This window comes from Myiozetetes cayanensis, unplaced genomic scaffold (assembly GCF_022539395.1).
Source record: "Myiozetetes cayanensis isolate MyiCay16 unplaced genomic scaffold, myiCay2020 scf7, whole genome shotgun sequence".
In the NCBI taxonomy this organism is placed as follows: Eukaryota; Metazoa; Chordata; class Aves; order Passeriformes; family Tyrannidae; genus Myiozetetes; species Myiozetetes cayanensis.
The window spans coordinates 49,135,319-49,149,590 of record NW_026087964.1 but is presented as its reverse complement, the minus strand read 5'-3'; the positions used below and the strand labels follow the sequence as shown (position 1 = coordinate 49,149,590).

General features: G+C 39.6%; 1 protein-coding gene across 3 annotated transcripts in view; it reads right to left on the bottom strand.

Moving 5' to 3' along the window:
• Window positions 1–14,272, bottom strand: part of UNC5C (unc-5 netrin receptor C) — a 257,370-nt gene that overhangs the window by 32,452 nt on the left and 210,646 nt on the right. For 2 of the 3 annotated variants that reach the window (XM_050338645.1, XM_050338647.1), the window contains exons 8-9: window positions 1,874–1,930; window positions 237–428 (exon numbers count right to left, since the gene is read on the bottom strand). In XM_050338645.1, coding sequence (XP_050194602.1) covers window positions 237–428; window positions 1,874–1,930 — 249 coding nt within the window. The remainder of the gene's footprint in view (window positions 1–236; window positions 429–1,873; window positions 1,931–14,272) is intronic. The other variant, XM_050338646.1, reaches the window with a different exon arrangement.

The following is a 14,272-nucleotide window of genomic DNA, read 5'->3' as shown; positions in this document are numbered from 1 at the left end:
CTCCCACATTCCTCTCTTCAGAAGTTAAATACCCCTGCTTTATACTCTTGAACACATCTGAAAAGCACCAACATGGGTTTTGAGCACTTGACTATCAGAAACAAATGAACATGGATCTTTCTCCCTTTTATCAAGTGTCAACAAGCATCCAGTGAGTATCATTCATGCAGCCCAAGAGACCACAACCTCACTGTATCTTCCCCAACTGGTCAAAATGGAGTGAAATGAAAACTAACCTTGCCTTGCAGCCTTGATGTTAACAGGCTGAAATCCCCCATTTAGCGCCGAGGAGTCAATAATATCTGACTCAAAGTCACGATGGTTCTTGCGATAGACAAAGAGGGCCACGGCCACGGAAATAGCCAGGCACACGATCACGGCTATGACGATCCCGACGTAGAGAGCAACGTCATCCGAGTCAGGAGCAGCTAGAGGGAGAGAGGCCAGGAACCTTGAAGAAATGTGTGATCCTCACAGGGACTTTCAAGAAAACACACTTTCATTATTCTTGTTTCCTGCAGATATTTACTACCTTTTTTATAGGATAATTTGAAATCCATTTCCAAGATCATATAACAGGTGTATGCCCTTTTGATGGAAAACAATCTTTGATTTCTCTCTAACTTGTGGTCTAACTCTTTCCCTATCGACTCGTTCATCTGTCTAGTACTCAGGCTGTGAACTACTAAGCACAACATGTTATAGACCTAGTCTCATGAACCAAATTCATCCTATGAAATAATATGTCTTAGCAACATAGTGTCGTAATACTGGTATTTAGAAGTTTATCTGATAACAAAAACAATATTGTGCGTTTTTGAACTTCAGAAGCCTTATATTTTACTTTTAAAAAATTAAAGAATCCAAAATTTCCATTTCCTATGGAATACCTGGAATATCACTACCCCTGAGTTTGGTTTTTTTTTTAAACTGTAATATGTCAAGCCATTACTCCCTTTACGTCCATTTGCCTTTAAAAAAATAAACTAGTAAAGCAGACAATCAAACACTGAATTCTCATCATCGGCATTAACACATATGTATTTGGATAAAAGCAGGAGCAAGCAAAACAAAGAATGTGGTAATTTACCAAAAGGAACCCAGATTTATTTGACCTGTCTTGTGAGAAAATGGCTGTGATATTTCTACTAGCCGCTCATACCGTATCATCAGCACCAATTCCAAGCTAATCTCTAGCATCATTATCCACCAGACATCTTTTTATAAAAGGTCTGAATATGTGATCAAAATTTGATGTGTTTCTATACAGTGAAGAATCCCAGTTTTAGAAATAGCCTAATGAAAAAAGGAAGTGCAAAAACAAATTAGACTTTTTAGTACCCCATTTTTGTTAGTTTGAAACATTTGAAATCACTTTTATTTTATTTCTTTTAGCCATTTAAGCCAAACTGCCCTCCAGCTGAAGAGGTGAGAGCTGGCAGATGTAGAAAGGGAGTGATCAATCTCCGTAAGCTCCTGGCTATCAGACCTCCAATTTACCAACCTTGAAGCATCCCATTTTTAACCCAGCAGTTCAGGAAGCAGATCTCTGAGTTCTGGCTCAAAGAAAAGTTACCCTTCTACTGCCTTTCTTTCATTTGCTAAGGAAATTTTAATGAGAAGGTGGTTCATTCTCTACAGTTTCAGTCTCTGAGTCAGCCTCTTCTTCCATTTCCCTTGTGCCCTTATCATTCTGTGCCAACCTGCAGACAGCAAAACACTGCGATTGCTGTCAAGCAAGTAGCATGTTACTTACTCTGCTGAATAGGCCCCTCTTTGCTGAGTTACACAGAGCTGACCTAACAATAAAGCTTGACTCAAGGAACAGCATCAAATCAGCATCCAGGAACATAAAATCAAACAGTAAACTTACAAGAAAATCCATATTCATTCTGGGTTCTCTGTTCAGTTGAAATAGGATAAATGAAACCTTAAAAAGAAAGAAATTAAACAAAAATGGGAACAAAATCAAATGAGGAGAACAAAAAAGTGAAGCATGAAAAATAGTTTAATTAAAAAAAAAAAAGAAAAAAGGAAAAGAAACTGATGGCACTTTAAAATTCTGATACAGCACAGAATTATGATTTTGCATCCCCTGTCTCCTCCAGAGCCTTACTAAGAATTAATAAGCAGGCAGATTGAATTTCTAAGCCAAAATCGGTCTCGAGTCACTAACTTTGGAGTGCTTAAAGTCTTCCTTTTATTGAGCATAAACTCTAATGGATCTAATTTATTTCAGACATCAAGGGTCATTAGCATATGGAAAGTCTTTTTATCCCTATCCCTGCCATATGCTTTAATTCCCAGGACATGTTCGGTGAGGCTCTAAACAGTTTTTATATTTAATTATAATAGCTTGCTGTTGATCTAATAGAGCTAAAGGAGACCTGTTGTCACTGGTCAGAGGTTAAATACCCATTCGCTGAGCAGAGTCTTTGCAACAAGCCATCTCTCTGCATTTCCTTAAAATTATTTTATCCTGTCTTTAATACATGTTCAATAAGAATTCCTTAGGGAGCAAAGAATTCGTCAGCAAATGGTAAACTGAGTGGCTTCTCTTTGAAATTATTACAAAATCAATAAGGCCCCTGAGGTCAGAACATTAGTTATTTGAAATCTTTGCAAGCACCATATATTGACAAAATCATAACATAATTTACAGTTGTATTTCTGAATGGATAAATAAGAGATATCGTTTCTTTTGTCTTTTCTTCCTGCAGCCCTGACAGCACAGCAGGCTGGAGCTGCTTAGTTCACATATGAGTCCTGTGAATTCACTAAGCATCTCCCAGCTTCTTTCCATCCACATGGGAAATGAGTGAAATGCTCCTAGCACCATGCTGCTGGAAAGGTAAATGACAAATCCAAACTAAGCAGGGGAGTCACTGTTTGGGATGGGATTAGAGTCGGTGTAAGACAGAAAGTACGTCTGCTCCATCACCTCCCCTTCTGTTCTTTTAAAGGGAATTTCACCCCTTCCCCTTGGATCACGCTTGCAATGAGCTTGCACAGCTGGGGACTGCCTGCAGGTGAAACAAAACTGGAAAATGTGTGTACCTGGTGTTTGCCGAGCACACAGGGCCACATTAAAGGCAGACTGGAGTAACAATCCCCACCTCCCAGAACCACTGAGCTTGAGTTCTCAGTATCTATTATGCTCCACATATCTCTTGCTGCTTGGCTGCAGTTTTTGCTAATGAAGACACAGCCTATCCCAATCGCAGGTGTAGGCATACCTCCCTCCAAAGTTTCCAGACATTAATTATCACATAAACGCTATCTTAACTGAAATACCAGAGCAAAACCAGCTGGTTTTTGATGGTGATGTTTTTTTTTCTGAGGTATCATCGGACAGAATACATTGCCTGTAATATCTGTTTAAAAGTTTATTTCACAGTAAGGATTTCAGCCTTACAACTGCTTTTAGGAATATTAAGTTCTCACATTAATTTCTTTGGTTCTTTGAGGCAAGGTCTCCTATGTGTACTCTCAATATGCATACACAATCTTCTGTTAATAACTGCTCTTTAATTCCTACTGGTGTACTTGAGGTATTGGCCATAAAGTCAGGTGAGTAACTTCTGAGGGCTTGAGTGAGTGCTCAGCAAGTCTGGGCATGAATTTACAGTACCCTAATTACTGCCCACTTACTCCCCAGAGGAAATTTCAGCTATAGCCTTATGCCCAGTATTTCCTTTGGCAAGATGTCTCTGGAGAGATCAAGAGGCATGCAGCGGGAAATATAAGGCACAAGGACAAAGTGGAATTTAGGTTCTGAATACCTTTTTGCCTCATGCTCAAATCCCCTGGGAAAGCTGAGGATATCTCCCTGCACTTCATGTGCCCTAGCATGTTCATGGGGAAGCTGGCATGGGGCAGCACATGTCCTCTGGCTCTGCATCACCCATGGAGCTTCAGCTCACCTCTGCAGAGCTGAAAAGGAGAGGCTATTCTTCTCTCCTTTGCATTTCAGATACTAAGTTTTGTTTTGTGCATCAGCATTTGTAAGGTTGTGTGTCATTCCTGCCACGTCTGAAATGATCCAGCAACTGACACTCTACAGGCAAAAAAGAGGGCACCACCTGGATTAGCTGTGATGTTACTGAAAGCATTCCTTCCTCACAGGAAAATGGAAATTCAAATACAAGTTTCTTCAGCAAAGTAAACAACTATGATCCTCAAATATTCTAAAAGAAATTTACCTCACTGCAACCTCTCCATAGACCCTGTTTGTCACAAATACATATTTCTGTCTTACAAGTTTGCACAGATTTTCTTACTGATAACTACCGAAAGCATCCTTGTAGCTACATAAGAGTGACACAAATTTCTTCTACAGAAATGTTTTGTGCATATATTTACTGGTGCATCTGTTGAAACAGGAGAAAGAGGTAAGGATACTGCTTGCTGCTTTTATTAGCCTCACAAACCAACATGTAAAGTGATCTTGATTGTACTCTTCTGCATCTGCTGCAAATTGAACCAAGCACCCAACTCCATCCAGCTGCTTCCATGCAAACAGCCTGACTTGTATGAGTGTCTGCAAGGACACACTGCCTGAAATATGTGGTTTTTACAAAGAAGGAAGGCATGGCAGAGGTGGAAAGGTTATGGACTGCTAAGTGAGATGCCATATGTCTGAGTCCTAGGCACACCAATTTTTTCTGAGGACCAGAAGTCCCAGTTGATCCACCTGGCTGTAGACAGATAGGTGGCCACTCGTGCAAGTCCTTGTTGGGGTGATGGCACTACACAAACTACGTGGTCATACAACCCTGTTTGCTCACAGAATGTGAGCAGGCTCCCCTGGCTGAAGCCTAGCAGAGGCCTTACCTTGGGTTTCCAAGCTGGCAACCCCAGATGCTTGCTGGTCAGACATCAGCTTCATTTTCACTTGTAAATTAAGCATGTCTGTCAAAGATCCCTCAAACACAGCAACTACAGACTGATACTTGCAATTTTGGTGGGACTTTTTAGAAGAAAATTAGTTTTAAGCACTCCTTTGTCACTCTTCCAAAAGGGAGCGGGCATTGCAGTGGCAGTGGTAAGGGGAAGGCTTGCAGCAATGGGCAGGAGGTGATGGGCAGGAGGCAGGCTTGTTGCCAAGATCCCAGCAAAAGATCACAGGCTTTTCCTACAGAAAGTTAGCTGTCACACTGGTCTGTCTTGACTATGCCTTCAGACAATGAAAAAGGACACTTTCATCAGATAATGATATAAACCTGATGGGATTAGTAACTGAAATAATGAAGAATGACTTCCCTCCTCTCTTCAAAGTAATTGCAGTGAAAAGAGATCTTGTGTGTTTTTCTCTTTTTTCCCCCCGTTCTTGTATTAAGCACTGCTTGGCAAATACCTAAGGGACTTCTACCAGGATGATCAACATTTTTAATGAGGGTGAATTTAGAAAGGTGTTGGTGGATTTGACTCGAGGAAGACTGCTGAGGCTGCTGGCTCATACTCAAAACAGCTGGTTTCACAGTGAGCTACTTTCTTTGAGAAAAGTAATTTAAGCTTCTTCCTACAAATCATTGGGAAATGTATATTTTCAAAGGCACTTCTGCTATTTTGTTGTGTAACTTACTGTTGAATGAGTAAAATAGTAATAATCATACTTTACTGTATTGTAGGCACTTGCATAGTGCCTACTGTTTGAGGTTCTCAAAGGCTTACCAAAAGTGGGTATTTGTTTCCCTCATTGTACAAGTACCTCCCCTATGTCATATCTGGAGAATCAGTAGGAGGCTCAGGTTAACACAAAAAAATTGAACCACTGTAATTGCATGTTAATTTAAAAAGCATTTAGTTACATTGATGTTTCTCCATGAATTCTACTTTATATTCCAATTTAGGTTTGAAAATACATTTATTGTCCCTGTGGAAGTGCTTCTGCTAAAAGTTTAAAGGTGGGCTTTTTTTAACTAAATTAATTACACTGGCACAAATCCTTTGTACAAATGCAGATGCATCATTACAAAGGTACTTTATGTAGACATTGCCTAATTTCTTTCTAGAAAGTGTGAGAAGAGCAATTTAAGCATTTTATAATGATGTAACACACTGGGGAAAAGTGAAGAAGGGTGAATATGTCAGATTGTACTGGAAAAATAACCAACCTGATGTTGGTATACAGAAAAGACTTCAGCAGGCTTTTTATCAATTTAGTTTAACTCAATTTAAGCACCAGTTACACTTGGCACTGATTTGGGAAATTGTGACCATTTAACTGAGTAGATTGTGAAGCTCATTTAATTAGTTTGGTGCAGCTTGTGAAGGCAGATGATCCCCAAACACTGAAAGTCTAGCCTGAGCATTCTGGTCCCACATGTCTTGTTCTGGTGTTCTGGAAATGCATTCGTGCCAGAGGCCACAGGAGACACAACAGCAAGTCTCTGTTGCTGAATGGCCCTATGTGGATTCATCTGCTTTCGGGGTTAGCTTCGACAAACAAGCAGGCTGACCCTTTCTATAGCACGAATTCATCCGCTGCGATTTTCTTTGGGAGGAGTGGATAAACCTTCTCATAATAAACTCAACTTGTCAAGTTGAGGTAAAACAAAGCATTTGGGAACAGAGAATCTCAGACCTATGAAAGATAACTGTGCAGAAATTATCACACTGGCTCCCTTTAGATTGACATTTAACAGAGTGTCACCAAAGAGTCACCAAAACAACTTTTCTAAGCTCCCTTTCTTCCACTGGGGAAGAATTTTCTCATCATATTCATGGGCATATGTACACACTCATGGTGCTTAGGCTGGGAACTCAGTAGCATGACATGAAAATTATGAAATCCTGTGTTTGATTTAACCTAGAGAGCCATGGGCATATAACTGCCTAGGCCTGCAAATGTGTATATTTTAAAGACAACTTTTATTCCTGCAGTATAGAACACTAGGTCATGGCTTCATGCAGAGGGAACTTTGTAACTGGATCCCCTTTCTGGTCCTTAATAGAGTTTGCTAGCTTTCTAGTCATGCTGAATTTGTATTAATGGATACCAACTTTGAAGTGAATTGATCAGATTATGAAAAGGTTTTACCCTGTCGCTTGCAGAAAATAAAACATTCACATAAGAGACAAAGAAAAAAATCCCAGTTTTTCATCTGTATTTTCCCTATTTTCTCTCTTTTCACCAGCTATCTGGGCAAGACAGTGAAGTAACTGAAGATGACCTTTCTGGGCACTTATTTACCAGGGCTCATACAATTTGGGTCATATTTTCAAAAATATTTACAATTATGCTGCAAAGAAATAGTTTTATACCAGTAGCTGAAGTAGCAGTTAATGATATATAGTTTGAGACTGTATCAAGATCAGAGAGAACTGGAGACATGCACTTTCAATTATAAAGTGAAGATTGCATAAAGCACACCATAAATGCTGGTTTCTTTAATGAATCATTTTTTAAGCTGGCACCACTTGCTTCTAATCTATAAACTCTCTTTACCCTCTCTATAGGAGTTTCAGAAAGAGCTGAGGTCACGTAATTCCACAGCCCTTCTGAAAGCCTAGCCACATGACATGTCTCAGTAACATCCTGTTGCAAAGAACTCAACAGGTTGAGCATAATATGTTGTTACAGCACTTTTTCCCCTTATGGCTCCAAAGTCAGTGCCCTTAAATCACCCATGAGAAAAGAAGAAGGCACAAAGGCATTCAACTGTTGCCTTTCTTTCTCTGCTTTGATGGGTTTATCCAGTTAGCAACACTGAAGTAGGAATAAGCTCATGCTGGTAACAGGCTCCAAACCACAGAGCTATGATAGACAGATAAACAGAGACTAATTCTCACATGTAGATGCCTAAAATTTGAAGGAAGCTGTTCTTAGAGCATTTAAAGTAGGTGTGTGGTGTACACATTGTGATACGAGAGTTTACTAAAACAATCCTTTTGTTTTGCTGTGATGTATATATATCAGATGAATTCCAGCATTTAATAACTCAAAGCCAGCAAGCTGGTAATTTTTTCCATACCAGTTCCAATAACATGCACCCAATTGCTTCTGTTCTTAATTCCCAAGATAATGTAATGTCTTCTTTCAGTATTAATTCAATTATCCCCCTCTTTTGCCTAGCTCCAGTAGCTCAGAATTTTATTTAAAATATTTGGATTTTGCCAAAATTTTCTATAATCAGTCTTAGTCTTAGAAATTATCCTGAGAAGTTTGAATAAAATTGGGTTAAGGATCACAATAATTTTTTTGTTGTTGATTTTTTAGTTCAGTTGAACTCAATGAGTTAAAAAAAAAAACGGTATATATGGCTGTTTCCAAATTCCAGATTCTAGGAATTCAGCTTATCTCCCTTTTCCTTTAAAATGCCATTCCTAATTCAAAGCCAGCCCAATTTCAGATTTTTTTGCATTCACGAGAAGAGATATTCATAAATTCTATATCCTGAATTCCACTACAAAGAGAGGGTTTTGAAACAAAGAAGAAAAAAAGTCATATGCCCATGCAGTGTTTGCAGTGCTGTGACTGTGGCTGTGACCCTGCCATGCTTATCCTGTTTCAATCTTCTGTCTCCTTTAGCCTTACCTCATTCACCATCACCTCTCAGCAATCCTACAGCTATCACCAGCTTGCTTGAGTTTCTTCATTATTTTTGAAGGAAATTATAGATGATCAATACAGTGTGCAAAGACTCAAAGCTTTTAAAAAAGACTTTCAAGGGCTTTCGAAATGTTAATTCAGATGCATTGCAGTGATATAGGCTTCTGCCAGGTCCCTCTAGGTTTCCATCAATGATAGACAAGCAGCCACATATTTCCATCTAAAGAGGAGGAATTTAGGGATTTAATTTGACATTCAGGAGTTTTAAACTGCTTTGTGCAAGTTCTACTGTCCAGAGGCTGCACATGTTTCCAGTACTCTGTTTTCTACAAGGGGGCAGAGTTAATGGTACAAGAGCAACCTTAGAGTAAACACCGTATTCTGACTGCTTAGTGTCAAGGCTTCATGTTCACTTAACGTGTTGCTAATGCAGATTTACCACAGGAGAAATATTAACAATAATACATGACTTGTAATTGCTGTTAATTGTTTCTCTCCCTTGCTATTTCCCAGGAAAACAAGAAGATGTGATTATGTTATACCTTTTTTGTAGTGGTTAAAAAATTTAAAAAATAACAAAAAAAACCCCAACAAAATCTGTGGAGCTGCAAAAAACTTTTAGACAGAATGTGCCCAGCTCATCCTTGTATTTTCTATTCTAAAGAAAGACCTTCATGTCTGCAGTAATGATCTGAAGGTCAGCTATGATATCAGACATCCCAGAGATAACGCACTGCAATTTATTTTCCTTCTGAAGGACTAATTATGGGCATGTTCAAAGTGGGCTAATAAACAGGGAGCTCGAGGTTTTGTAACTCTTTATTTACTTGGGTATTATCTCAGATCTTTCCTGAGTGGGTAAGTTAAATGGGGAGACTCTCTTGTTCTCTCCTTGAATAGGAGTTTATGATATTCTATAATTAAGACTGCAATTATGTTTTCATTTTAAATTAGATCCTGACATTTTGTTAACATTGTTAGAAAGGTCTTGCCTGAGTTTAAACACACATGTCATCTATATGGGAATGGGGGAAGATGAAAGAGAAGGATAACTTGTTGCTAAAATTTGATGTGGATTAGAATATTCAAGTTTGACATTATGCAATCTTTTGCAGTTAAGGACTTTGACCTTTTGGTTAAATCTTATGTCAGTTTTTAGTGTCTTAGAAGTACAGGACCTTAACATTGGGTTTGTTACAGCAAAAGTAAACACATGCCTAGCATGGCAATTTGCTAGATTGTGTATTTGCAAATTCCACTCTTGCAATGACTGAATGCTAAATCGACTTCCTGGGGTATACTTTGTTTTGCAGTAGTAGCTGGACAAGAGCTGAAATAAGGACATGGGGCAAGCACTGAAGAGAGGACACATGGCAAACAGCTATACAAGTGAAGGGATAGTGGGAAGGGGATCTGGGCAAGGGGAATGCTGGAAAAACAAAGGCTTATGGAAAGCATGAGTTATCCACACAGAACAGGTATCAAAATCTTTGGTAGATTTGTAAGCTCACACGTAAGGTAACTTGCATTCCCCAGTTTATAAACTCAAAAAATTCCAGAGACTCCAGAATCAGCTTATCAGCTCAATGTTTGTTTCTCAAATTATAGAAACTTCCTTTCCCAATATGAGTTTTCATTTAAGGATACTGTCAATAATTTTGTTAGTCCAGATACAGAAATAGAGAGCACTGAGTTTTACTTCTGATCCTTTTACTTACTTCTTGATGAGCCTTGGGAAACTCATGTAACTTTGCTCTGCCTGACACCCTGACAGGAAAGCAAAAATAATGAAATATACCCACCTTGGTATATGAAAAGGACAATATAAGCATACATCACTGTCACTGTATGGGGTGGTTTTCTTCTACAATTAAAATAATTGTTCGACTCCATCATAATATTTGCATTTTCCTTTTATCTATATCAGTAATGTTTTAAGTTTTTTAATGTGCAGAGGAATAAAGAAGAAGAATAAAAGGAAACCTAAGAGAATTAAGAATGAAAAGTGTAGATGGACAAGGTTGTGTTTTTTCCCTTCTCTCTGCATGGCTATAATATTTTTGATTAGTTCAGATTTTTGAAAACAGCCTAGAGATACTACAGCACTTGTCTTTCATTAAAAATAATGTGGAGGTGGCTCTTTCTAAACTGACCGGGGTGAAGATACAGTGAGTTCAGTGCCTTGGGTTCTTCCTGTGGCTCTGCTCTTCTATTTTCTCTCAACACTTTTATCTACTTTGAGCAGTTGGTTTTCTAGGCAAGGGCTCTCAGTTGCAGAGGGCCCACTGGAGCGTAGATGCTTCTCAACTGGGGATTTCTCATGTTGCTATAATAAAATAGAGATGAGTCATAACTCTGAGATGTGTGCATAAATTCCCTTGGCTGCTACACCATTACATGGCAGTTGGGTTGAAAACAGAATAACACATCTCTTATATCAAACAACAATATTACAGAAAACTTCTTCTAGGAACAAATGAGATGCCTTCTTCAAATGAATGAGTACCTCCTGCAAGGGCAAAACAGGCAGGTGGCTGTATCATTATGCTGACAGACTGAACGTATTAGTTCTCTCTTGACCCACATGCTCTTAATAAAAGGTTTTATTTCATTCCTCTGCACACATGGGCTTCTGTTGCAGTCTCCCTTGAGAGAGTTCTGCTTGCCTTCTGGAGTCTGGAAAACATTCCCCTGCTCTTTGCATACTAATCTGCTCTGGTGGACCTGTGGTCCCGACCAAGCTGCTCTACCCTGTAATTCTTCCCTGAATGCCTGCTTTCAAATCAAGCCAAAAAGGGAAACGAATACTTATTCCATCAGAGGTTCTGACATGTTGCATTAAACAAGCAAGGCATGTGCAGAATATTTATGTTTTGGGAAGAAAGAGATGGTAGTATCAGGGTAACCTTGCCTTCCACTCCAGATCTGTGTATAAACAGAGATGAGACTGCAAAAGGGCAGCAGTTAGCCATTTCACACAAGAGCAGGATAAACTGCATCTTTTTCACTCGCTTACACACTATCATTGTAAGAGGGAACCTTATGAACTTCACACTGCCTTTCAGACAAGGATTTCAGAGTGCTCAGCAAATACCGATTTGCCATCACCATTTCACATCAATTCACTCTTGACTAGAAGGAAGCCTTTTTGAAAAAGGAATGGAATTACTAGGCCGATAATAACATCTTCACCATGGTATAGGTATCTTTTTCTCAAGTGGTACATCTGCTATTTGAGTTTCCAAGTAGTTAGTTACAAGAAAGGAGAGACAGTGATCACCAACGTGATCCAAGAGTTAGTCCAGATTAACAACAAATGAAGATGTTTTGAATCTTTTCTTTCATTCTTTAAATGACAATAGGACATCTCAGTCTTTTCATGCTCAAGCAACAAAGGAAAAGTCTATACTGGATCTGATGACACTCGGAAATGATTCACAGGTGGGAATTTCCTTTCAGCCCTACTCAATGATGGATCTTTATTCCATATTATGACACTATAAAATAAACAATTTTACTACACAATGAAACAGTACTCTTTATGTAACTCTATAATCCATAGTCCTCAAGGAACAATATGTGCTTCAGTATTATCTTGCTTGTTGCTGTGAGACAGCAAATCCTATGTTTTGGAAAAAATCAAAAGCACAGCTTAGCCAGCCTTTTATGAAAAGCCACAGCGGTTGACTAAAGCCAAGAGCGAGCTGAAAAAGGGGCACTGGTTATTTTCCTGACTGTGCTAGTGCCAACCCTACACATCCCAGGCATGATTTCAGAAAAGGCCAAAAGCCCAGCAGGCACCAACCTCACACGTACAGACTTGCTGTACTTATTCATTCAGGACAGGGACAATATAGATCTGAACACTGTCACTTCAGATCCTCAACAGATAGGATATAGGTGACAGGCTCTGAGCATGACAGCTGCAGGTCACAACTCAGGTAATAAGCCTTCAACATAACCATGCAGTACAGCTAAGTATTCTCATAGGGTCCACCTCTTCCTGACTACCAGCAGCATTTTACACATAATACAAAGCAGAGCTTGGCCTGCCAAAGGACTTGTAGCATCTGTTTTGTACCAGACAAATGATCTAGCAGTCATTCCAGACTGAGTTCAGCCAAAGACTTCCACTTGTATGTTGCTTTAAAATAATTTGTGACCTAGTGAAGGGAACTAATTGTTCTGAAGTTTTAGCTAGCAAGGGAGTGCTTTGCTTTCCTATTCTCCACACAGAACACCCCCCAAAGTCATTAGGTGGGATGAGTGAAGGGCTAATTGCAGTGCTTCAGTTTATAGCAATCCCCTGTGAGATGCAGTGCGTGCCTTTAAAAGTGTTGTTCCCTGCATCGAAGTATTTACCACAGTACTCATACATCAAATGGGAAATAATGCAACTATGGAGGCAATAATGCAACTAGTGTGGGTGGTAACCAGCCAATTCTTCTTACACCTACAGCATATTTTGTTCCAGAAGATCATATTAATGCTATTATGGGAATTATGGAATTGTTATAATGGACCTGCTAAGCAATATTATGCATCTGGAAACTAAAAATAGCAATGCCCACCCTAAATTTTCACTACATCTGCTTTTCCTCTTCAATTCAGCCTGCTGTGTCTCTGCAGGCTCTCTAGTTTAATGACTGTTCATCTCTTCATGTTAACAGAAAAATACTAACTACTGGATAAGGGAGTGTATGTGTATACTAGCAAGATCATTAGTCTGAATAAATGCGACAGCCGAGTTGCATGAGAAATGCCACAGTTAGTGGTAAGCACAAGCTACAGCTTTGTGTGTAAAATGCTGTAATTACAAGGGATGGAGAAAGCTCCACAGTTTTTATCCCCACAGCAATCGATAGTGGTGCAGACTTCTGCTCTTTGCTGGAGCAGGAGCAGTCTGATGAAAGAGCTTATTGATCTATCCAGCTGATGCTACTGAAGTGAATAATAGACTGGAAGAGAAAGGGCTTGTAAATTAGACTCATTCAATCCAGCATTTTCCAGGTTATCTTTTACGTGCAGCTTCATAAAGATATATACTTACAAGTGAGTTTTTGTCAAAGCAACAGGCTACTGACTCCTTGCAAGAGGGTCTGTCTACTAATTCTTTGACCCCGACTACACCCCCAGTGTCAACCTTCAAGCTCTCACTAAAGGCTGACAGTAAGGAGGTAGCACCAGGTCATCTAGGAACAGGATTTGACTATGGGGCAGGTAAGCAGCTGGCCAACACATCTCCCTGAGGGCTATGGCCACAGAAAAAAAGGTGGCTGTAGCTTCTTCCATGCCACATGTGCCATGCCAGACTCAGTGTCATGAAGGCATTGGAAAAGTCTGCTGTGGATCCACAGGTTCCCAGGCTAGGAGAAATGTCAGTTCCTGGCCAGTCCCCAAAAGCCTCAAATAATATGGAAAGAAGGATGTTGTTTTAGAAATGAAAGGAGTCCAGTGTGCTTTCCTGGCTCAGCAGGCAGATTTTCTATGAACCTAAATCCACATGGGCAAAAATGTAAGTGTTCAGATTGATTGTGCATAAACTGAGAAGGAGAAATAAAGAAAAAGAGAGGGGGGGGGAGAGAGAGAGAGAGAGAGAGAGCGAGAGCAGCAGGCACATTGCCACCAAGTACGGCAAATCAATCTTCTCAGCAGTGATGGATCAGGGAGCAGGACTGTAAGTTTTACAGGTATATGAAACCCCGCGAGTATAAAGAC